General features: G+C 36.6%; 2 protein-coding genes across 2 annotated transcripts; both read left to right on the top strand.

The window, feature by feature from the left end:
* The first annotated feature begins 117 nt into the window (after nucleotides 1–117).
* Nucleotides 118–25,200, top strand: hoxd3a (homeobox D3a). Its single transcript, XM_061234264.1, has 4 exons — nucleotides 118–216; nucleotides 19,045–19,110; nucleotides 22,022–22,565; nucleotides 23,370–25,200. The coding sequence occupies exons 3-4, from the start codon at nucleotides 22,124–22,126 to the stop codon at nucleotides 24,116–24,118; spliced, it is 1,191 nt and encodes a 396-aa protein (XP_061090248.1). The 5' UTR covers nucleotides 118–216; nucleotides 19,045–19,110; nucleotides 22,022–22,123; the 3' UTR covers nucleotides 24,119–25,200.
* On the top strand, nucleotides 8,764–10,635 carry hoxd4a (homeobox D4a). The gene is made up of 2 exons (XM_061234267.1): nucleotides 8,764–9,320; nucleotides 9,765–10,635. Exons 1-2 carry the CDS (start codon nucleotides 8,912–8,914, stop codon nucleotides 10,064–10,066), a joined length of 711 nt encoding a protein of 236 aa, XP_061090251.1. The 5' UTR covers nucleotides 8,764–8,911; the 3' UTR covers nucleotides 10,067–10,635.
* Nucleotides 25,201–25,273: the final 73 nt, after the last annotated feature.

Below are 25,273 nucleotides of genomic sequence, written 5' to 3'. Positions count from 1 at the left end.
TGACATGGAAGTGTGAGGTCTGCAGTCGAGTGCCGGGCTTCGATAGGTTTGATGTCGTTTTCTCCACTCATTGTTAGATTCAATGCTGAAGGCTGAACGTATCATTTTATTCATGATATAAAAATCTTTGATATCCCTTGCTATCACCAAGAAATACTTACCATTTCTAGACATATATCGGCAATATGGATTACCAATCGCAATCAAAATGGACTGGTAAGTAAACGTTTTTCCATAATAATGTATATAAAACTTGTTTTACAAAGCGACGGGTAAAATTTTAGGCCAGCCATGTAAACAGCGCATTGTCAGCGAATGCTTGACGTAGCTAACTGTATTAAAGGTAGTAGATCTGGATGACAATTATTAATTCAATTAACACGTATCATTACTGCAAACGGTATTCACAATTAGTGTGACATGAGCGTTGGTATGTCGTTTAGATCATTTTTGTAAAACATTGTTTTATCATAGTCTTGTTAAAAGGCCACAGGACATTTTAGAATCGCCTAATACAAATTGTTTCATTGTCCGAAAAATGTGCTCCCCTTGATTTGAAAAGGTAGCCTTCACCTCATTCCATTACATGTGTATGTATGTATATATGTATGTATGTATGTATGTATGAAAAATGAAAATGATATTGTTATCAGGCTATTACTCCTAGTAGTAGTAGTAGTAGTAGTAGTAGTAGTAGTAGTAGTAACAATAATATGCATTATATTGTATAGTATGTGGAGTTCTTCACTGTAAAATGGTTCAACAATTGTTAGTGGTAATTAGACGATATACTACAGACTAGTACGGAGGACTAATGATGATGATGATGGCCATTCTTCTTCTTCTCCTCCTCCTTATAATAATAATAATAACATTAAAAAATAATAAATAAATAAATAATAATAATAATAATAATAATAATAATAATAGTAGTAGTAGTATCAGTAATGGAGTTTGGAAAATAGAAGTTTTAATGGAAATGGTTTGATCTTTAATCGTACATTTTCCTGTTACTGTAGATCACGCTCCATATTTTGTAGAAGAGAACTGTAGCCTACAATTCATTGGGGGACATTTGAGCTTTCCTGCTTCTGGCAGAGAATGTTTTGTTGTCAGGAAACTAGAAATACTTCACTATAATTGAACTACTTTATGTGCGTTATCTTTAAAGTTGTGCGTTTCTGAAGTGTAGGACAAAATATGCGTGAGAACAGGAAAATTGATGTACCATCAGTAGGCTATAGCTAACATATTCTTAACCTGAAAACACCCATGACCTGTGAGTAAACTGCGTATTGAGCCTATTGTACATACACAGTAAGTTAGTAAAGGCTATGTTGTTGATAATCAGTCTGACTTCTAAAGAGCCATTTATCTGTGGAAATTAAGCGCCACTGAAATGTGGTTGACATTAAGTGTAATCTCTGCCTAAAGTGTAAAGTTTAATTTTTTATTTTAATTTTTAATTATAAAAAACGATTTTGTCTAGATTAGAAATCGTCTGCAGTCTTCTCATAATGCATCTGGTCCAACCCACACACGCGCTCACAGACAAACGCACACACAGAAGCCTTTGCCTAACTGAGCATAGGTGTGTGTGTGTGTGTGTGTGTGTGTGTGTGTGTGTGTGAGAGAGAGAGAGAGAGAGAGAGAGAGAGAGAGATAGAGAGAGAGAGAGAGGGTCCGCACATTATTTTATTTATTTATTGCCTTTTGGGTGTACAGGAATATTAGATTGCAGAAATAAGTATTGAGCATATTTACATTTTTAACTATGTAGGCTAACAGAACAATATAGATTTCCAAAATACCGTCAGTGCGAGATTGTACAAATCAGTGCTGTACTTTTGGCAATTTAGTTCCCTCGTTTGCAGAAAACTGGCACTTCTGGGAGTCGGCCGTTACAAGAAGAGAGCTGCAGAACAAAGACAGTATTTCACTGCTGCTTGGCAGGCAGCTGCTAAAGTATTTACTGCGTCTCTGCAATGCGGCAATATAGAATGGGTTCATCGATGAAACGGAAAATGGGGCCTACTAGTAACTACAGGAGAAACAATAATATCGCCATTTAGTTTGCCGATTTAAGTAGGTTATTAAAACGAATGTAAATATCATAAATACCATAGACTTCGCGATGTAGCCCACCGGAATGGATTAAACACCAATTCAGCTATTGCAATCAGCTGTCAGCGGCACACCGCGAACTGGTCACTGCCTATTTGCCTAGAAAAGGTAAACGCACATGTCCCACTTAGCGGGACATATCTTCCAACATGAACGGAACCTAAATAACGGACACTTGTTATTTTATTATGGATCAATATTCATGAGTATGTCAAACCACAGGATTTAAAACACACGAGTGAAATTCGTTGTAAAATACCCATTTGTATGTTCTATTTGAACGTGTTGCTCTTTCACCAGTTCCACAAATATTTTACCAAGATCGTCGAACAAAATCTCCAAACCACTTGATACGTCATGGTCACATGACACTCATTCCAGCAGACTACCATGTGATCATGAGCCAACGTAATGGACTCGACTGCAAATTGCCTTTCACACTTGTGGACTATTTTACAATTTCATGGCATTCATACTTACAAAGCACGGTCAAACGGTAAAGCGTAATGCATTATTTTCGTTTATTTTCTTTAATTCCAGTTTCGTTATCATTGTAGGCCCACAGGTTATGACATAGCCTATAGCCTTCTTCAAACCACGCTATTTTATATCCCAATGCTTTAGCTGCATCTGAAGAATAATTTTCTTTGAAAAATGCATTTCTCCTTTCCAAATACAATCATTTTACTTTTTGCAAATTAATAAGAAATGCTAACATTCTCTGTAGCAGCCTCTACCTTCCCGGATTGGATGCTGAATAATTTAGTGACACCATTACTTATGGATACCATTGTTTATGACATGGAATATACTGTAAATGCAATTAAGCGATTGTATTAAAATCTTTGAGTAGCCAAACTGGGACTCTGTATTTGAAGGTTATCCCTCAACGACTGAATGAACGTGAATGTAGGAATAGGCTTAGCTACTCCATGGGCACTCTCTCTCTCACATACACACTCTCTCTTTGGGCATGTGCAGGCGAGCGAGAGAGAGTACCTTTAAAGAATGAAAGCTGTAAAAAAAAGAAGAAGTTATGTCCATAAAACACCGAGTTCATTTTACTTGTGAAAATGAAAGTGAAAACTAACTTGAATATTCACATCTAGAAGCCAGAGGCTATTAGACTTATTAGAAAAAAAGATTAAAATAGTGTGCCCGATGTAGAGCGGATCGTTTGCATACTTTCCCTACTCTTAATACTATTCGTAGCAGCCCTGCTCAGAACCAGCAATTTAACCAAGTTTTGACCAAGTGAAATATCTGTATCGCAGCCAGGAATACAAACAGACGTTTGCACTGGAGCATCACCCTTCGACACAACGCTAGTGTAACTGTTATCCGGCAGAAGGCGCTGTTGCACAAGAGTCAGGCACTTCTTCATCTTCTTTCCGCACTTCTTTCCGCATCCAAAGTTGTGTTGTTTAGTCAGAATGAGGGTTTATACAGTTTATTAAGTTACACGGGTTATAGTGTTACAATAATACATTTATTTGGTGAAATTACATTGGCTAAGGAGAAGAAAGAAACCATTCTGTATTTTGAGGCACATTACATTGTTGCAGTAGCCTATGTTCTAAAGTTTAGGCTGGCTCTGAGGACTGGTTTTGATTGTGTGTTATTTTCCTGCTAAATAAGTGAGTGAATGCTTTTAAAGGTAAATTGTTGCAGGAAATAAACACATTATTATGCTTACACACACACACAAACACACACACACACACACACACACACATACACCCGAACAAATGGACATTGTGTACATTCCTGTTATTATTGATCTGGAATAAATCCAGATATTTATTTCATGTTTATTTCTTAAACAACCCAAAAATCCCTGTTTTACATAGCCACTTAATTTCAAAATATCATGTACGTTTTATAATAGTCTTTCTTAATACTTTCAGTCTATTTGCACTTTAAAAACTGAAAATCAAAAAACGCAATCTATATCTAATTTTACACTGCATAGGTTATAACATTTACTCGAAAGGAGAACTTTTCGTCAATGAAAAATAAGTAGATATAAATATTACCACTTAGATTCGGACTTTATTGCAAACCAAATGGTTATTGTTGGTAACCAAATTGGAAATCTAATTTGATGGAGTCGTTTTGTAAGGTATATCACAGCACAAAATAGCTACGGTTTTGCATACGATGAATTAGATTTATTGGAATAATCATTGCAATTATTGGGACATCGGACTTATTTATTTGCTTTGTATAGTCTCTTGAGACGAGGGGAAGTGATCACAATGAGCAAAGTACACGTAGACGTTTGAATTGTCTCAATTTCTATACGTGCTTACGTGATTTCAGCCAACAGGGTCCCACCAGGGGCGTTTTTATTGCTTTATTACATTAACATTGCAGGAATCAAATGGTTGGCAGAAAACTATCCCAGGCCTTTGCACATAAAGGGACACAAATGCCCCTCATCTGTTCTCAAGATTAATTTATTACAATTGCGTTCCTATAAGAAAGCATTAAACACAGACTATTTCTACTAATTTGACAAATGCACACCATCAGACCCCCAAAACACAAGGACCCGTGTGCGTATAACTTAAAACTAACGAATTAAGGCGGAACACTTTTCTCATCTCAGCAATAAAAAATATATATCTTGTTCAAGAATTTAAAAACTCGTATTGCTCTCATTTTTACTCAATAAAGGTAAAGTGCAGTATGCTAGATTTGAATTAGACGCCAAAATAGATCAACTTGTCAAATTATCAGCTATGCGAAAGAATATGAACAAAATAAAAAATAAAAAACTGTATAATGGATGGATATTCTTTACGAAGATTCCCTTGTCTTTAGTTTGAGGACATCGAATGTAGAACTCTGCACGGCATGCATTTTAGAGGCATCAGTGTAACCGCCGTTATTGAATAAGTGCAACTCTCGGGGTTATTTATGGCACCAAAGCGGTGTCATGAATGGCTATGAGGGAGCACGTGATTCCATTAAACTTTGTTTTATGGCCAGGGAGTGACAAGCCAAAATATAATTCACATTGTATAATAGCACGGAAGTGCAGATGGGTTGGAATTGCAGAGCGATCTTTGAATAGGTGGAAGCAAGGATTAACCTCAGGTTCTCCCGCATCATGGCTGTATGCTTTTGCTGGCACCCTCTTGATTTCACCGGTCCTAGAAGTAAGCTTGCTATTTGTCTGTATTAGTGAACTTGTAAGAGCGTAGAGAGGGGGTGTATTTTGATGTCATCGGGTCTTTAAAGCACATGTACTTGTTGAAGCCAGACTGTACTTTTCTGCTATTTGAATGCACGAGCATGCTTTCCACAACTGCAGATGATAGATGGCTATACAGTGAAAACATGGTACCTAACGATGTTGGTTCAGAACTTTAAGCTTGAAGATTTGGGTGGACCGTGGAGATTAAAGAAATAAATAAAATCTTAATGTTAATTATGAGTGTATAATGGGTTATTTTGCTCTCCATTTTACCCAGGAGAGTTGTGTGTACTTTGGAAGACGGTTCAAATATTGAACGGTATTCAATATTTTGTATGATTTGATCGGAAATGCATAATTAATTGAACAACCGAAAAAAAATAGTGAAACTGGGCTTTGCAGTGCAAATCTTGAATATTTAGAAGTACTCGATGTAATGCTAGAGTGGAATTGTTTTTCTTTTCAAGGGAGGCTCAATAGTGATCATTATTTTATGAACCGTGTGTAAATATAGGCCTTAAGTTCTAACTCTAGAATTGTCTGGATTTAACTGTAATGTACTGCATACAGCCCCCCGGGGAATAATATGGTAGCAATTTGGCAACAACTGAACAAATGAATTTGAATGTTTTATTTTATTATGCTGCATTTTCAATAGGCATTTGTCTCTATGTAACATAACATAGCTTAGGCCAAAAGTCTATAGCCTATTGAACGACTGATGCTGCAGATATGCACATACTATTGTGCACATGCGTACGTGAATATTGCATTAAATGTCCAAACAATCTTCTGCACAATAAAATCAATAAGAAAAGGAAACAGAATTATCTTATCTACTTATCTTAACCCATTTTAGAGCATCAATGTTACGTACTAATGATAATTAAAGTAAAAGTTTGATTGACCCTATTTGTGATAGCTAATGGAACTGCTTTCTTAAGTTGAGGTTATAAATCTTTGCACGGTGCTTGTTTTGTTTTCTTTTTACGTGTTCATTTACAGTAACCTGGCCAAGCTATTGGAATCGAACACATACCAAGCATAACATTTGGTTCAATTCCAAAATGCATAAGGACATGAATAATTAAATTTACATCGCCTTTCTAAAAGTAACAATTATTGATTTTGCTATCCATACGATTAATATGATGCCAATTGCATGAATATTATCTGAGAGGGCCAGTTAAAAAATGTGTATTGAGTTTTTAGTTAAAGTTGAGGGCAGGAGGTGAATTTTAACCTCCTTTGTTCATCAGTAACTCGGCTTTGACCCGTCTGAACAAGTCGTGTGGTAAGGTGAAACGCAGGTCACGCTGTCTAACAAATATGAAAATGTGAGCGACCCATCTGAGATGGTATAAATAAACTTGCAGCGTTTTATTAATTTAAAATGTAAGTATGTCAACTTCCTGTAATAAAATCAAATGTTTTAAATTAGGCTACACAAATTCTTAGTATAAGTTTTATTTTTTCACGGAATACATTTCAGTCTTCTCGTAGCCAAATATTAAGGGCAAGACTACATTTAAATTGAAATGGCTATTTGTAAAATGTTGGCAATTTTTATTAAATGGATAAACTAGAGGTTGGCAACCTTTATTGACTTAATTCCTCTTGTTGCTTGTTGTGATTTGCCATTGCCTCTGCGAACTCATTTTACGTTTTTACAGTCACTTCCAGAATTGAGAACGAATAAACGATTATTTTGTAAATTAAATCATTTTGTGCTAATGCAAACTTACGCTTACTCATTTACCACGAGAAGGTGCCCCAGGTTGTCATCCCAGAATTTGGGAAGCCCCAGTTTGGCCAGTGAACCTGGTTATCGGGTGGGTCACGCAGAATTCGTGAACTTTTGTACTCTACGTACTCGGCTGTCGTCAACGAAAAAATAATGAAACTTTTTTATATGTTTAAGGCCTTTGGCCTTTGGCATATATGCGTCGTTTCTATATTCAAGACAGTGAGTAGAGCGCATGACCAGTCATCAGAGTATGTCTTATTTATACATTTCGAAGGACAATGATAGGTGTTCATTTGTTTCTACGATGCAAATACTGCTTTTGTGGCTTATAATAGCTGTGTGTTATGATAATTTATAATTACACACACATAGGTTATATATAACCACAAGAAGAGCATAGATTCGGTCCATTACAGGTGGAAAATGTACAAATTCTTTTCCAAAAAGCTGTCCTTGGATTGTCATTTTCCGTCGTCTATATATACCCTGTAGAACCGAATTTGTGTGAAAAAATCATGGTCACAGATTCGATTCTAGGGGAGTATATGGTCGATGCAAAAACCTCGATGTAATTTCTACCAGGCCTGTATATATGTACAAATATATATATATATATATATATATATATATATATATATAGCAATCATATGTCTACAACAATAGGCTACTTCATAAACCTAGCGTGTTCTGTAGTTGAAGTGCATCAGTTATTTTTCATTAGTATATATTGAACATGCTAAGTACATATTAACGTTGCATTTAATCTTATACTAAGTTCATATTTACAAATAAATCTTTATATATATATATATATATATATTATTATGGCTATATGTTTCACACACAAACACACAAGCGTGTTTGTGCGTTTGTGTGTGTGTGTGTTGAGTAACATAAACCTTAAAGTCCTTACAGAGGATTGTAATGATATATCTATATAAAGAATATACACACACACACACACACACGCACACACACACACACACACACACACACACACACACACACACACATATATATATATATATATATATATATATTATATATATATATATATATATATATATATTATATATATATATATATATATATATATATATATATATTATATATATATATATATAATTCATAAATATATAATTAATTCATTTTTGCTGTTATTTTGAATACACTTTAGGCGTCAATATTTTCATCCGTATTTGCTCCTAGATTATTTCTATCGGTCACCAAGCTCTTTAGATCGCCTTCAAAGGAACAGAAGAGATGAAATGATGAGATTCTTGTAACTTTTGGATGACCCCTCCTTGACAAAGACGGTCCCCATCAATTGTCCTGTGGCTTTATCCCTCTCTTTTTGTGCCAGGGGATGGTTTGTATCTTTTGTTTATTCTGTTTCTGTCAAACCTCTGTGGTATTAATTTGATTTTACTCCAATAAACTGCCATTAAACCTTTAAGTGGAACTAAGTTCAAAATGTATAATGTACTTTATCACTTATTTTATCTTTTTAAAAGGGGGGACAATTGTCAAGGTGTAGTTGTGTCACTGATGGTCCAGGTATTGGCATTATTAGTTGATTGTAATTTGAAGTGTTCGATTATCACTGCAGACTTGGATTAAGGTAACATTTTACTTTTCATAATTTAAATATTGTGTGAAGTTTGTGAAAATTGCTGCTAGGTGTATACTTACCCGTTAATAGACTGTCTTTACCTCCATTGGCTAATCCGGTCACATGGGTGCCTAACTTTATTCAGTTGACAGCAAGTAGGAGGGCTTTATGGAGGGAGAAAAAAGACAACTCGAGAAAAATTAGTATTTTCTACCTTCAGAAATTAATGGCCATGAGTTCGTATATTGTGAACTCCAAGTATGTGGATCCAAAATTCCCTCCTTGTGAGGAATATTCGCAAACCAGCTATATACCTGACCAGGGCACAGAGTATTACAGTCCATCGCAGGACACTGATTTCCAGCATCCAGGAATCTATTCACGGTCAAACTACACCGAGCAGACCTTCAGCTGTAACACTGTGCAGGGCTCCACAGTACAGCCGCGGGGTCATGTGCAGGAGCAGACCAGCCAACTTAGCCCTTTCACCGCTCAAACAGAGCCGTGCCCACCGGTCCAAATGTCCGGCCCGCGGACATGCGGACAGCAACAAAACTCAAAAAGCCAAAACGGGATACAAGCCAAACAGCCAGCCATAGTCTACCCCTGGATGAAGAAAGTCCATGTTACCACGGGTAAGTCTTGACTTTCTCTTCTTTCTCTCCAGTCCCGTTTGGGCCGGCTGTGCTCTTGCCTTTTCTCCGCCTTAAGAATCATTCCGTGAAATATTTATGGTCTCTTTTGAAGGGGCCGCCAATTACACTAGTCATAAATTTTTATTGCTTGGGAAATAGGCCGCTAGCTATGTGGCCGGCTCCCAGAGCTATTGAAAACTCAACTGCTTTCAGGACTATGCTGTTGCCTATTTTATTATATAGCCTACACTAGATTCGGGTATTATGAAACTGGGCACGTTTTAGAAGCCTGTATAGGCTTTCAGATGTGCATGTATATTTGATTGAATTTAATGTCAAATGAATACCATACCAGAAAACAAATGAGAATAATTCCCCTCTCACTTTAGTGTTTCCCCCCTGTGTAGCTCAGAATTCTCACTTAAGTGTCTCTGTTTCTCATAGTGAACACGGATTACACCGGATCAGAGCCCAAACGGTCACGGACAGCTTATACAAGGCAGCAGGTTTTAGAACTGGAGAAAGAATTTCATTTTAACAGGTATCTAACAAGACGGCGTCGCATTGAGATCGCCCATACCCTCTGCCTCTCCGAGCGCCAAATCAAAATCTGGTTTCAGAACAGAAGAATGAAATGGAAGAAAGATCATAAACTCCCAAACACAAAAGGCAGATCATCGTCGGCTTCCAGCCAACATTTACAAAGTGCTCAGAAGGACAACCAGACTGATATCACAACTTTATAAGAAATAAATTGGGGAGACCATTCCCTCTCCTCAAGAGTATAGTGGTATGCTATACAAAAGACTTTGCTACATCAGACTCTGCATGGTTACCAAACATGACATTTTTGGTCGTTGCCAGTAAGGTAGAACAGACGCAAAGATGATAAACTACAGTCTCGAGAGCTGCGGTTTGTGGACTCTATACAGAGTTACCATCACGTCGACCATTGTAACTGTTACGTGGCACGGAGGATAAGAGTACACCATCACTTGCTTCTAGCAATAAGGTATAGTAGTCACTAGAAAAAACGAACAAAATTTTTAAATTAAAGGACTGGCACATTCTTGTGGTAATATTGTTCACTCTAATATGCTATGTGTATTGTAGTCAAATACTTCCCCAACGTGCATTTAAGCAGGTTTGAGAATATGACCTGCATATCATTTCTTTGTTGTTATTTAAAGGTGAAAGCAAAATTATATGTGAAGCTTTTTGTGAATATGAAATTGCTAATGTTACGTGATCAAAACGAGTTTTTTAAAGGAGTATTGGGTGCATATAATTTTAAATAATAAAATCAGTTATTGCATACAAAGCACCAGTTTCCAGCAGTATTATTTCAACTGGGTATTTCTCAACTTGTGACAATTTAGCAATAAAAAATCGAGAAAAAAATAAATAAACGTGCCTTTTAGTGTGAACTCCACGGGCTTTTTCCCGCTTGTTTACTCGTTAACTTTTCTTTGAAACATTCACTTAATCAAATTCGTTAAACTAAGCTACATTACAACTCTCTTGGATGCTTTTTGATTTTATTTAGAAGTAAAGGACTCCTGTGTTGACCAGAATATCCTTTGGTCGATTCAGCAATAAATCTTTTCTTGACATGTTTGTAAACAATGTACATTTTCATAGCCCTTATGCTGCTTTTCTATGTTTAAAAATAATAGTTAATATGAAGGTAAATTATCTTATTTATACCTATATTTAGCAGTATATATATATATATATATATATATATATATATATATATATATATATATATATATATATACACACACACACACACACATATGTATGTGCGTGCGTGTGTGTGTGTGTGTGTGTGTGTATGTGTGTGTGGTGTGTGAAATAATGCATATTTGCATGTTTTCGAGGGTTTTCTTTTTGCGATCAAAGAATATTTTCTTAGGATTAATGAAAATATATTTCTCTAGTTTTTTTTGTTCCTTCATGTTTTTTTCCTACAAATGTGTAGGTGATGATAAGAATTAAAATATTGAAGATAAAAAATAAATATTTTATCGAAATGTAATTTCTGCCGGTTATGCTATGCAAACTTCGGATGTACGCGCAATCTATGTTTTTAAGAGTTGTACCTTTGATGCACTGGTAAATGCAAGACTTTCTAGTCTTAATATTAAACGTAGGATAGATATTCTGGTATTCTTCTCATCATTGTCTCCATGACAAAAAGCAAAGAGCTCACGCATAGCGAAGATGTCTTTTCTTTAATGCCTTCACGTTGAGAAGTTGAAAAGGTGTTTTTACTGAAGTTCGACAAAGCTGCTGAGGCAGGTTCACCCAGAGGACACATTTCTATTGGATTAGACGTATTTCAGTCGTGAGGACTGACCTCTAAACCCTTGACCCGCTGGACCCGTGGTGTTTTATAACACAGACCCACATTCAGTTTTGGTTATTGTGATTTTTAGCACAGAGTAGGCCTATACGAACAAATACTGTAACTCGCTTCCCCTAGGAAATGTTTTGCTTGCCTACGTCTACAAGTAAAGGTACACCTCAAGAGTACTGTTTGTATTACACTTTTTTTTTTCGAGATTCTGGCCAAGAGAAACCTCTTCTTTGTTTTATTGATCTAATCCATGCATCGTTTAAAATAATCCGGGTAACTGTCAATGGGTTAACAGCATGTCCTATGCAGCCTCATCAGAACCTGAAACCGAACCAAAAATATATAGCCTAAATGCACAACACTATGTAGGTATTCAAATAAATGCTCATTAACTTCATCATTCACCTCCATTAGGCTAAATAAAATAATGAGACCTTTCCACGTATGTAACCTTTCCACATTACATTAGGTAGGCTACTTGATGTCTTGATTTCTATTCGAACTATTTGTTCAATGCCTCTGATAATAATCATATAGGCTATTTTCCAATATAAGATTAGTAAATACAACAAATTATTTTTTAATGTTTGTCTGCAAAACTTGTTTGCCTCACGACTACTAGTATACATAGACTACTGTTCTGACCAATGGGTTGAGGAAGGAAAAACACAAACGACGGGATAAATAAATGAATAAATAAATATATAATCTGAAGACTGTTCTAGATGTTCAAATATGGGATTTCCATGCACTTTTGTGCACACGTTTTGCAACGTCAACAGACAAAATTTGGAGTTCTGAAATCAGCTGAAGAAAATGGTGACAAAAGCCCTCTCCCCAAAAGTTAAAAGGACAGGGCTCTGTGGGCAAATGCAATTGATGCATAGTCCTAATATCGCCTACTATAATCCAATGCTTTGTAATTTATCACTTACCATTGACTATTTATTCCTGACCCAATCTTCTTTTTATTTATTTCCTGATTGCGTAAAATAGCCCTATTCTTTGAAAAGCAAAGGGAAATTAAAATGTTTAGATCCATGGACATCATTTTAATAACTGTATCAAAAATCACTGTGGATGGGTGTGGAGGGTTGCAGCCATCACGTTTGATTACGAGTATGAAAAATATGGTTGTGTATGTGAGTACTATGCGCCTGCCTGTACGTGTACGCGCGCGCGCGCGTGTATGTGTCACGCGCACTTACAAACTCAATTGAATTATTATGTCACTCTTGTCACGCCATACAGGTATGATACTTTATTGGTTCATACATATATTGCACCGTATGAGACACATATGCAGAATTAATCAGTATGCTAATTTCACCGGAATGATTCGTCCTTCTTCGCCCCCAATTCATTGTAGTCCCATATAGCTTTGTCTCAGGTAGGCTATTTGTGAGCGAGAACAAAGCTAAACTGAGGCCTTCCTCCCAGTCTATCCCTTAAATAACATCAATTTGTAGAGAGTAGATATGTTTTTTATCAGATAATATTTGAACAAGTTGAGAAGGATCATCATCATCCTAATAAAAGGCTGTGGTTCTATTATGCGAGAGCAATCGTTGTTCGGCCAGGTGTGTATATTTTCTAAATTTAAAGAATTGCGTAAAACTAAAATGTACAAGGTTCTGAGTAACAGAAGGTGCGACGAGCATTCTACTACAGGAGCTCGCCCGACAATGTGTTTTTTTCCTGAAGGTAATGATCTGAATGTAATAATCGAGAGCCATAGGCAGCATTGCTTGCAGTGACACTGCACCGAGCACACCGCCACTCTCACACACGGCCATGTTTGATACCCAACTGTTCGCAAGAAACTGTCTTCGCCTTGCAAGACAGCTCCTTAAGATACATTAAGCCTTGCTGCAATTCGGAGATATAACCCTGGGACTATAAGGTTCCTTTCTATCTCTATTTTTTTATTTGACCACGTGATTGTCTAAATAATTAATGCAGCACGTCCCCTAGAAACACGCCGTCGTCATTAATCGCGAGGACTCTATCAGACTTGAAAACTGAAGAGATCCCAAGAAAATAATATACAAACGGTCCGGTATCCTACGCTTCTCTTGCAAGCACTTTTTATAGCATCTGAACAAATGGAAGCTCGGTATGTAAACATTTAAGTTACATTTTGAATAAGGTGGTAAATAAACTTCTGTCACTTATTTGATAAATAGCGCCCTTTGATATGTGTGCTGGGGCTTCCATTAGACACCCTGAAGTTGTAATGGACTGTTATAGAATGACCTTTATATGCCGAAACCATATTTTAAAAATCCAAAAGGTAAATTAAAAACAGACAATGTTTGTAATTTATAAGTACGCAATAATAGTATTTTAAGAATAAATTGTTTGGTGATAGGCAATGTCAGGCTTTATTACCAGAATTGAGTAAGGTGTTATATTGTGTGTTATGGAGCGGTGAAAATATTATTTGTGAAATATTGGCTGAACGGCGATGGCCTTCGCTTGATTTTTGATCAAATTCTTTGAATGTTTCTTATTCCTGAGCGTTGTGTAATTTAGGCTACCTTGTTATTCAATGTCATATTTTGTGAAAATGCTAATCCTAGCTTGGGAAATATGTGCATGTGTGTATGATTGTCTGTAAGCAATATAAAACAACACAGAGTCGTGCTTATCAAACAGTGCCATTTTATTTAGTCGTTTTTCATAATCTAGTGGCTGTGGCTACAACAAAGCGAAGCTGCTGAAGACTATTCGGTAAAATAAAATGTATTTCTCGGACCACAAATATGGACGTTTTATTGTCTCAAGAAACCATATACAAAATCGTAGGTATTATGCAGGCGTTAGTCCATATTTGTAAATATTATTAGAAGATAATATTAGAACATTTTAAATCAGAAAAGGCCGGAGTCGTTTTATCAGGCTGACAATTGTCTGCCTCGTTGTAAATCATTCCTAGTAATTCCTAAAAGGGCGCGAGGCTGTTGGGGGGCCGTGCATGCACTGTAAATCTCTCAGTTTTATTGCCCCATGAACATATGCTGTGATGGTAGAAGTCTTGCATCCTTTCCTGAGGACAAGTTCCCCATCAGCCAGGTTCCCACCGTCGGTGAAGATGATTCCTGTCTTTCTAGGCTTTCGGTCCTCTTCGAATTGTGTGTCACAACAATACTACAGTGTCCGATTCACGACATTTACTGTTTGCGACAAAAACAGTACCGAAACTGAGCAGAACCATTTCTCTTTACACGTTTCTATATTTCTTAGGCTGGTATGAATTAACACAGACAAGAAGTCCACACCACCCACTTCAAATTCACAGATTTGGTGAACCTCATTATTTGTTCTAAAAACTGAGAATTTATTTTGTATAGTAACGTATTTTCATTGCTATTGTTATCATTTGGTATGACACATATATGACCAAAATCGATCTGTTACATTGTTCTTGAAAGTATAAAAGAAACAAAGCAGCATTTGGAATGATTCTGACAAATATCTCTCAGGGAGGGAGCCATACATTCCTGTCAATGTCTAAGCCATACTCGCTAGAATTTCCATGACTTCTAAATGTATTTCGCGATGATAATGCATGACAGAAATGCATACCCGTGTTAAAATATCTATTATATTCATTTCTATCAGAGTTTACACATACTAAATGATATTGTGATTATCGTAAAACACAAGTGTTTTATTACAGAAAAAACGAATGTCTTTGTTTTTGTTCAATACTGAGTTGAACATTTTGGAAATAAAAGACACATCTTTGAATTTCTAATCTTGCTTATCATAATATTGCAACTGAGTGGCGATTATGTTTATATTATATTTTTACAGACTGTTGTTAAACAATTTCATATAAATGTTCATTCTTTTCGAAAACACATTATAATAGTGTTATGCATGTAAACACAATCCAATTGTTTTGTGTGAAAAATGAAGAGAATGAAATATGGAGTAGCATAAATAGGCCTATAGTGAATAGAATGAGACAACATAAAACAAAGTGGCATTATTAATTATAAATCACAAGGCTATAGTTTGAACACAGCACGATGAATATAATTATGCAGATAAATTGATTTTGCGCAGACCCGGTAAATGTATGGAGTGCATTCGATATTTTCGATGGGCAATTTGAAAATATGAGGAGTGAAACTGAGTGCTATATGGGAGGATCTGCAAAAAACGCTCTTCCTTATAAAATGGATTTGTGAGGTAAGGCTTTGTTGAAGTCCTAGCCTCAATCAGAACAATCTGGTATCCAGATCACGTGAACAAATATGCTTGCATTTTAAGGCAGCGCCTATATTTGTCATTATAAAAAGGTTTCCGATATACTATACTTAAATCTTAATATGATTTCAAAAAAGTACTCGGCATTGTAAAATATTTTTCATCAAAGTGATATTTGATTGCAAGAAACGTTTTAGAGTAGCGGCACCAACAGTATTCGTTTTTTATTGGTAGCTGAGTGTGAGTCTTGTTTCCATTCTATCGGGAATACTGTCTGCATTGGTATATGGAAATGTGTGAAAATCCGCAAGATCAGGTTTAGGACAGTATTGTCTGCACACAAAGGGTGAAGGATATATTCTAGAGACTGCAGGCGAAGAAATTGAGACTGAGAAGTACGGGTTTATGATAAATTGATTCACAGGTAAGCAATTGCATGGCAAAACGCAACCTTTAACCATGGGTTTACATAATGCGAGGGTATAAATATGATTTATTCCATTCAAAGGGGGTGATCTTTATTAATGTCGCTCTTGCCAGTAACTACACGAGTAGCCTACGTTTTGTGGACTGTAATGTAATTTCTTGGACTAGTTTACAGTTTTTAGCAACCATGGGCACTTTCAAAAGGTTAGACTGGACACATGTCAGATGTATACATTTTGACGCTGTTTTTTAGCTGATTTTGCGGTTTTATGGGAAGAGAAGGAAATAAAAGGGGCAAGAACCTGAAGAACCCTTACGGTGTCTCATATAAAGTTAGATCGTAAATCACATTCATTTGTTGAGTTATAGGCAGAGTACAGTTTGAGTTGATTTATGTGATTTCGGCTTATAGTGTTAAGATGTATATTTTAATTAATGAACTTTCTTCTCCGAGTTCATCAATGGCAAGTGATTACAAGCAATACATATTTCTATCGAATCACGGCAGTTTTTCTGTATTTTAGCTAGTTGTTTTAGACTACCTTTATTACACTATTTTCATTTGATTCCCGTTTATGGGGTTTTAAGTGTTGAAATAATAAAATATGATATTTGTTTCAGAAAGTTAGGCTCCAAGTCCACCAAATTGGATGTAATTCGCTATTTTGTTTCTGTTTTAACATTTCGCCTTGTGCTGGGAATAAGACATAATCTTATTAATTAATGTTCTATTTAGTTATTCTGATTCATGTTTTCGTTTGTCTTCTTTTAAAGAGACTTTAGTTCTACTTGTGTGACTCCGTAAATTCAGTAAAATTATATCATATATTGCAATTGGGTATTTTAACAAAAAGTGCTTAGATTGATATATCCTGTTTCATATTGGAATTTAATGTTTATTTTACGAAGATGGTTTTTATTTTCGAATTCTTTCATTTCGTGTGTGGATACAATATTGCCGGCCGAAGTTGATAGGGACAGTAGAATAAAAACATAAGTACTGTGGGCTGTGACCTCCGTTTGGATTGAAAATCGAGCTCCTTCGACATTTTTTTCATAGAAATTTGCCCTGAAGCTATGGGCCTGCCGAGTTAGCAATGGAATCCAATTACTAAGACCACCACTTCATTTAACCGGGTGGATGCATTTGCTTATAAATTCACCAAAACCGCTAATTTCCTGGGTATCTCGGGCATATTAGGTTCATCTTTAAGAATTGTTAAGTGTGCAAGAAAGTAACCATTATTTATCTCAGGTCTAATATATATCTAACAGATGTAAAGCGTGTGGATGCGAGAAGAGCACATGCTATTAACCATCTGAAACAATAGCAATTTATTCCACTGTTTAGACCGACATTTCGACATATATCAAAAGCGAGCTATTAACTTACGGAGATAGAATAGCAAGCATACATTACGAAAACTGATGTTTGAGACCATGTTAGTAAGAACCAATAGTTCTATTATATATACCAACTTACCGTGAAACTGCGTGGGCGAGAAACATTGTTGTCTCGGGAAAGAGGGGCCGTGCCAAGCAATAGAACTCAAAGTAATTAGCCTACACCCATCAAATATACATTGAAAATGATATACCCACCATATAGAGTCGAGCTAGTTTTAAGATCATTTTCTCTCACTTGCTTCTGTTTAAAAAAACAATAATACATGTATTAAATAATGCAAGACAACCGATTGAATGTACAGCACAATATTAAGTCTAAAGACAACAAACCTTGAAACTTAAACCTGTGTTTCTCACGCTTCTTTCTGAAGAAATATTTCTCTCTCCCGATCAGTGGTTTAAAAATGTGGGAGCTTCGGGCTCTGTTTTGGTATAAAAACGATTGGTGAAAAGTTGGACGATGGGTTGCATTGTGACTTGAAGCGCTTCCGTTAGTTGTTCATTAATCTGTGAGTTATTGCTGAACAAGCCAAAGGTCACCCAAAAGGCTTATGACTGCTAAATATTTTGGCCAGCTATCCTTTGTGTGGTTTCACTTGTCTCAGGCTTGCTCTCATCACAAACAGAACTATTGAAGATAAGCCTAGTATATGCATTAAAAATGTAGCATATTTCATGAATTAGCCAGCATCCCAAACTGCTATAGGAATAAAATTGAGTAAGGTTTAATCTGAATAAAGTACAGCAACACACTACGCGAATGTTGTAGCTAAAAATTATGTTACATCGAATTCCTGCAACATTCTAAGGTTTTCTCAGTACAGAAAAACGTGCAGGGTAATGCGTTGGCTGTCAGTGTGAGATTAAAGCCGCATAATGTATAGTTCCCAGTATTTGCTTTAATTCAATATATAGGCCTATACATATTTTAGGAAAGTTTGATTGGGAGCTTTACTTCACTGTTTACAGGTCAGACCATTTAAAACATAGCCTAATTACTTTTACCAATGCTTTGATTAACTTGTTTGTTTGGGACTATGAGAAACACGAATGTGTTGCACATACGCACACAATTATGCACACACACACACACACACACACACACACACACACATAATATATGGGTGTGCCTGTGCGTGCGTGTGGTGAGTGTGTGTGTCCGTGTGTATATGTGTGTGCGCCTGTGTGTGTGTGTGTGTGTGTGTGTGTGTGTGTGTGTGTGTGTGTTTGATTAGCTATATCAAAACATCTATATAAAGATATATCAACAAAAGAGGCCCTGTAATGAACGGGTTGTTTTCCATCTTTTAGGTCGTGATGGGCACCATGAACAAGTCGTAAATGAAGAAATAAAAAAACACATCAACGTGGAAAACAGTAAGTTTATATTTCATTTAATTAATTGGAAAGTACAACTGCATATCATAATCTGAATTCTAAGCAGACTTCAACAGTTATACATGAAAATTAATTAAATGGGATACATTGTTTTGCCAATAATCCAGCATTCAAGAATATACTTTTTGTCAGACACATAACAAACTTAAACATGCTTAATATTGGTTCTCATGTCCTTCATCATACTAATTGTTTTCTTTTTGATAAGCTTAAACCCCACTTTATTTCCCCATTTTGCTCATACACAAAAATATAGGCATATATTTCTCGAATACATTTGGAAAATAACAAATTACACAAATCAAGGGCATACATTTCTACATGAAACGAATACAATGGAATACTTCCAATAAAATAAGCATTGGTACAATGAAAAATCTTCCTTCAACTGAATTATCGAAGAATCGTATCCACCTGTGCCGCAAGACCGCGGTAATCCTTAAAAACGGCAAAATCTTCCCTGTTCTCTAGAGCTGAAGGGGTATCCGGATGGCTTGCTGTAACACTTTCAGAAATGGTTTGTGCGATATAAACGCAGTTTATATGAACGGCCTTTCCATTCTTTAAAAGGAAGAAGTTGCAGAGGAGGCCATTCTTTTGCTGGCTCTCCTCCTACGCGTAGACTAGTTTACACATCTTTACACAGCCTTTTCATTCCTTGGCGAGACGCTTACTATCGTAGCAGGGGCAGCCATAAATTTTGCCGCGGTCCACAATGACAGGTGCATTGATATGCACTGTGCTGGCTTCTTAACTTAATAACTAGGGTACTGTAGGCCTGTTGGGCTGCAGTCTCTCAAGTCAAATTCATTCTTATATTTTTAAAGACGATTATTGTGTTTGGATTTGTGTGGTTTGTTGGTGTTTTTCAAACAAAAGACTTAATGGCTTATATGCAGCTGGTTGTAATGTAACTACAACACATTTACGATAGGGCCAAGGAAATATAAACAAAACTAAAACTTTCGAGAGTCAAAACTGTCTCCGTAGTATTTGTTTCACACGTAAATGGGTGATATAATTGCACTATTGCAATGACCTGCCTATGTCGAGGAGGCTAGGCCTATACGGAACCGGAACGCTCTCAGCAACATATCAATCTTTTTGTTTAATTATTTGCTGAAAAATATGACTCAACTCTACCACTGTAAACCTGTATTCGTAATCATTTTACCATTACAAAAATTAATAAATACCCAAAAAGAATAAAACGTTAGATCTAGAATTAGTTGACAATTGTCGACATGATTTACAACTCGGCTTTTTTAAAGGTTCAAGCAAAGTTCACATATACTGGCAGACCAGAATTTCTAAGAAAACGAATTAGAAATTCAAATGCGTGTCAACAAATTGTATATACGGTTAAAACGTACTTCCCCAAGTAATTATTTCAAAAGTGCGTGTGTGCGTACTAATTATGAGCATTATTATTATTATTATTATTATTATTATTATTATTATTATTATTATTATTATTATTATTATGTGTGGAAGTCGTTATATAAACACTATGTTTACCTAACGTTCACCAACGACGTTAATGGACATAGCCATACTTAAGACGTCAAGCTTTCTCAACTCTTTATCCCCGTCGAGCGTCTCCCTGTTTTGAGCTGCTTGTGTTGTGTTGAGGAGTGAAAGGGATCGTGTGCGGGCCTCAAAGGCTGATTCGGCCATTTTTCTTTGATTTCACACAAAGGGAATCTTTCAGGCACAAGTTATACTTTAACCACCAACCCTCTGTGCTGCCTGAGGCATTGAAAGGGAAAGCTTGTGAGAAAAAAAAAATGTTGTGTACCGTCACACGTACACAAAATCACATAAGTCCGTGGACATAACGTATTTTTTGGTCGTCCGGATAACATTTTCTCGAATAATTGTCATTTTAGGCAAACTGATATTGACTGAATGTAATGTAATGTAATGTATTGTAATGAAGACTGAAGAAATATAAAGCAACGCATGCATGTGTTTAGACAAGCAGTTAAAAGAGCGTAATAGGCTGGTAAATATAGTTGAAAGGTTATATGAAACCCTTATGCCCAATACGGACCCAGAAAGGCTTAGAAGGGGGAGAATTTCAAAATAATCGCTCAACAGAAGCCCACAAGCGACAGTAAAACTGATAGGAGGGTAAGTGCGATAAACTAGGCCTCCACGCAGAACAGACCAACAATCATGTCCGAAACTGACACGATACTATAGTTTTACATTTTTTGGAATCTAGGCCAAAACACTCAATAAAAATAATGTTTTTAATGTTTTTCTAGTCTAAAGTAAAGGGGGTTGTCGCCTCCGCGAATTCCTTTAGAAGCCAATTTCAGTCACAAAGTCTTGTAATGTGTGTCTCTGTAATGTTGTATCGATGTTGTATTATATAGCGCTACAACGTAATGCCCAAGTATCAAGAACATCTGACGTTTAATAAAATATAAAAAACTAAACATATCTGAAACCGTATTCATTACTCTAATCTAGCCATTTTTAATAAGGTATCGGTTCCATATTTCCATTTTTTGTCAAAAAGGGAAATTTATGTACTGAATGCAAAATATAATCCAGAGATATTGGTACTTGTGAGCACCATGGGCTTTGGTTTAAAATAAATTATACCTGTGATAATCTTTCAACAATGAAAACTAATGACACCAACACATTTCCGATATATGGAGAGAATGCATCATGAGAATAATTCTGTGGCGCAGAAGTTTTCCACACAGAGACTCATTTGGTTTAATGTAGACGATGGGTCTTCTGACTGGAGCGCACACTTGATGTATTCACATATCTTGATGCAACCCAAATAACTCGTAAATTCTTTGGCTGGAGCCTTGTATGTTTTATGTAGTAGTGATAGGTTTATGTCCAACAAGTTTTCTTATCTTCTCAGGTTTGGAACTAAGGAACGGGTGGGAAACTCCAATCACGTGACAGCAGAAACTCCATGCCATTGGATAAGAGAACAAGGCTCGTCTCCGTTTGAATCTCCACAATGCAGAAAACCACTTACTATGATAATTCTGGACTGTTCGGAGGCTACTCGTACCCCAAATCCGATTCATACAGTTACAGTTCCGCTCACCAGCCTTACTCTGCTTCTAACATCGAGAACGAGTTCCAGAGTCCAGTTTGTCCAATACAAACCCCCACAATCAGACCATCAACACATAAAAGCAGTGAAGTAAATGGCAGCTGCATGCGAACAAGCAACAGCCAAGGTAACAGCCAAGCTGCAAGCATTGGAGAGCAACAACAAGCACCCCCTTTACCAGCCACATCACCAAACTCAAACAGCACTTCATCACAGAAAAAGAAGTCTCCATCTAACAGTACTTCCAGTACTGCTAACTCAGTTATTACAAAGCAAATTTTCCCGTGGATGAAGGAGTGTCGACAGAACTCGAAACAGAAAAACAGCAACTGCACTACTACAGGTATTTTGGCCAAGTATTACATTGGGTGTCTGAGGGAGAGAGGAGAGGCCATTCTGACACGTCATGAGGCTTTCATATTGTTCTGTCAAAAAAACCAAATCATGTATTTGATTAAATGCATTGTATATTAAATGCATGTGGTGATAATATTTTTATCCAACTACAAAACTAGATCATGTTAAATGTATAGTTCAGTGAATATTGCTGATGCATTTAAAACAATAACATGTAATGGTGGGCATGGGACAGTCACAACACAAAAGGTTAACAGCACTTCTCAAAAAGTGTGGGGGTACGGGGGTTCAACAGCAATAATACAATACTGTTCTAAAGATTATACAATCCAACCACAAAGTGTTTAGGTCTGTGCATCAATAATGTGGGTGTAGCTGTGTCATTTGACACTAATAACAAATTACGTAGTTTATTTAAAAAAATATATAAAATAGGTTTAGGCTGTTGTGAATGTAACTAGACATACATTTTTTTTTGTACATTCTTTTTTTTTATTGTGAACATTGCACTGGCAATGACACATCCTAACAAAAAATTTCAACTCTTGACCCTTTCTGCCATATTATAGCCATTGATTCCAGTTTATTGTAGCCTACATTTATTGATAACATTAGGATTGTGTCTAATAAACGTGTTGCCATTACAAATGCTTAGCCTTTGTTCCAAATCCGCTCAAAATTCTTCAGAGTAGGCTACTGCAGCAATTGTTCAACATTAGTGTGGGTGTTGCATTGGAGTGTCCAGCAACATACATAACTGCCTCTAAGATATGTTCTACTTTCATTTCAGGAGAAACGTGCGATGACAAAAGTCCACCGGGTCCAGCCTCGAAGAGAGTCCGCACCGCCTACACCAGCGCCCAGCTTGTAGAACTTGAAAAGGAGTTCCATTTCAACCGGTATCTGTGTCGTCCCCGCAGAGTGGAGATGGCTAATTTATTGAATCTTACAGAGCGTCAAATAAAGATCTGGTTTCAAAACAGGAGGATGAAGTATAAAAAGGATCAAAAAGCCAAGGGGATAATGCACTCTCCCATCGGACATTCTCCTGACAGGAGTCCGCCGTTAAGTGGTCCCAATCACATTGGGTATTCCGGGCAGCTCCCGAACGTAAACAGCCTTAGCTACGACGCGCCCTCGCCTCCATCATTCGCCAAGCCACAGCAAAACATGTACGGCTTGGCTGCGTACACAGCACCATTAGGCGGCTGCATACCGCAGCAGAAAAGGTACCCGGGCTCCGAGTACGAGCACCACAGCATGCAAGGCAACGGCGGGTTTGCCAACGCTAATTTACAAGGCAGCCCCGTGTATGTTGGAGGGAATTTCGTTGATTCTATGCCAGCCTCGGGCCCCATGTTCAACCTCGGCCATCTCCCTCATCCCTCATCCGCCAGCGTGGACTACAGCTGTGCTGCCCAGATCCCGGGTAACCACCATCATGGACCCTGTGACCCCCATCCCACGTACACAGACCTCACTTCACACCATGCCTCTCAGGGAAGGATTCAGGAGGCGCCTAAATTAACGCATCTGTAGTGGATTCCGTCATTGTGCTAAAGCGATGTTTCTCGCTTTTTTATTACCTCATTAGTCTAAAGTATGTTATACGGCGATCTGCTCTGAGAGGGGCCTCAGTTTCAGCCCGTATTATTATTATTATTATTATTATTATTATTATTATTATTATTATTATTATTAGACCTAGTAGCAATGCAATTTCTGCAGTTATTATGATTTTAAAAACACAGCTGTAGTCCCTTTTTGACGGACCGATGTTTAAAGGATGAAGGAATTGTTTATTGTTTATTTAGCTGTTGCCGGTTTTCTGAAGTGCAATGCGTAACAAAGGACAAAACATTTGATAACGTTTTACTTGAAGGTAAGTCTTGTAGATCTGTCAATATTAGCGGCTCGTCATATTATGGAAGGCTTTTGTACAAAAAAGTGAAAAAATGGAAAGAAAAAAGAAAAAAACCGCTCAAATAAGAAAAAAAGAATCTGTGATGTTTTTGTCTGCTTTTGGTCTTAGTTCAGCGAACGTTATTTATTTTTTTCAATAATATATGACATTTATCTCGATTATGATATTTATTATTTAAAGAACGATGGTACCATTTATTATTTATCGTTGGTTCACTGTAGGTTATTTATGTGGACATCTGTAGAATGTATGCAACATTCACAGGGCAGGCATACCGTTGTCCTTTGCCATTACTGCCCCTCTTTTAGTGAATTGGTTCAAATTAGGTGAAAAATAGTTTGAAGCACTTGTAAAGGTGGCTGGTGTTTGTAGTTTTTGTAAGGAATAATTCTGACCAAGGTGTACATCTAATCTAAAATGTGACATTACTCAATAGGTCAATTTCTGTTATTTTATTTTTCATGAAATGTCTAAATCTAATTTAAAAAATGAAATGTAACATTTCTTGAAACAGGCCATTTTTTGTTGTAGGTATGCAATACACCAGCATGTCATTTTCATGTCTTTGTTCAGAGTACCTCACAATAATTTACGTTCTCAGACCATTCAAACATAAATTGAATTAACACTAATGATAATGAAATGTTATATTTTAGTGTGTTAAACATTTTTGTAAATAAAGTGCGTATTTAACGGATACTGTATAAAGCATCTTTTGTTATTAAACTGGTTTGATTAAAACTACATACATATGTAGGCCTGCAGCATGA

This window comes from Conger conger, chromosome 3 (assembly GCF_963514075.1).
Source record: "Conger conger chromosome 3, fConCon1.1, whole genome shotgun sequence".
Classification (NCBI taxonomy): Eukaryota; Metazoa; Chordata; class Actinopteri; order Anguilliformes; family Congridae; genus Conger; species Conger conger.
The sequence above is the reverse complement of the archived record's forward strand: the minus strand, read 5'-3'. Positions and strand labels throughout refer to the sequence as shown.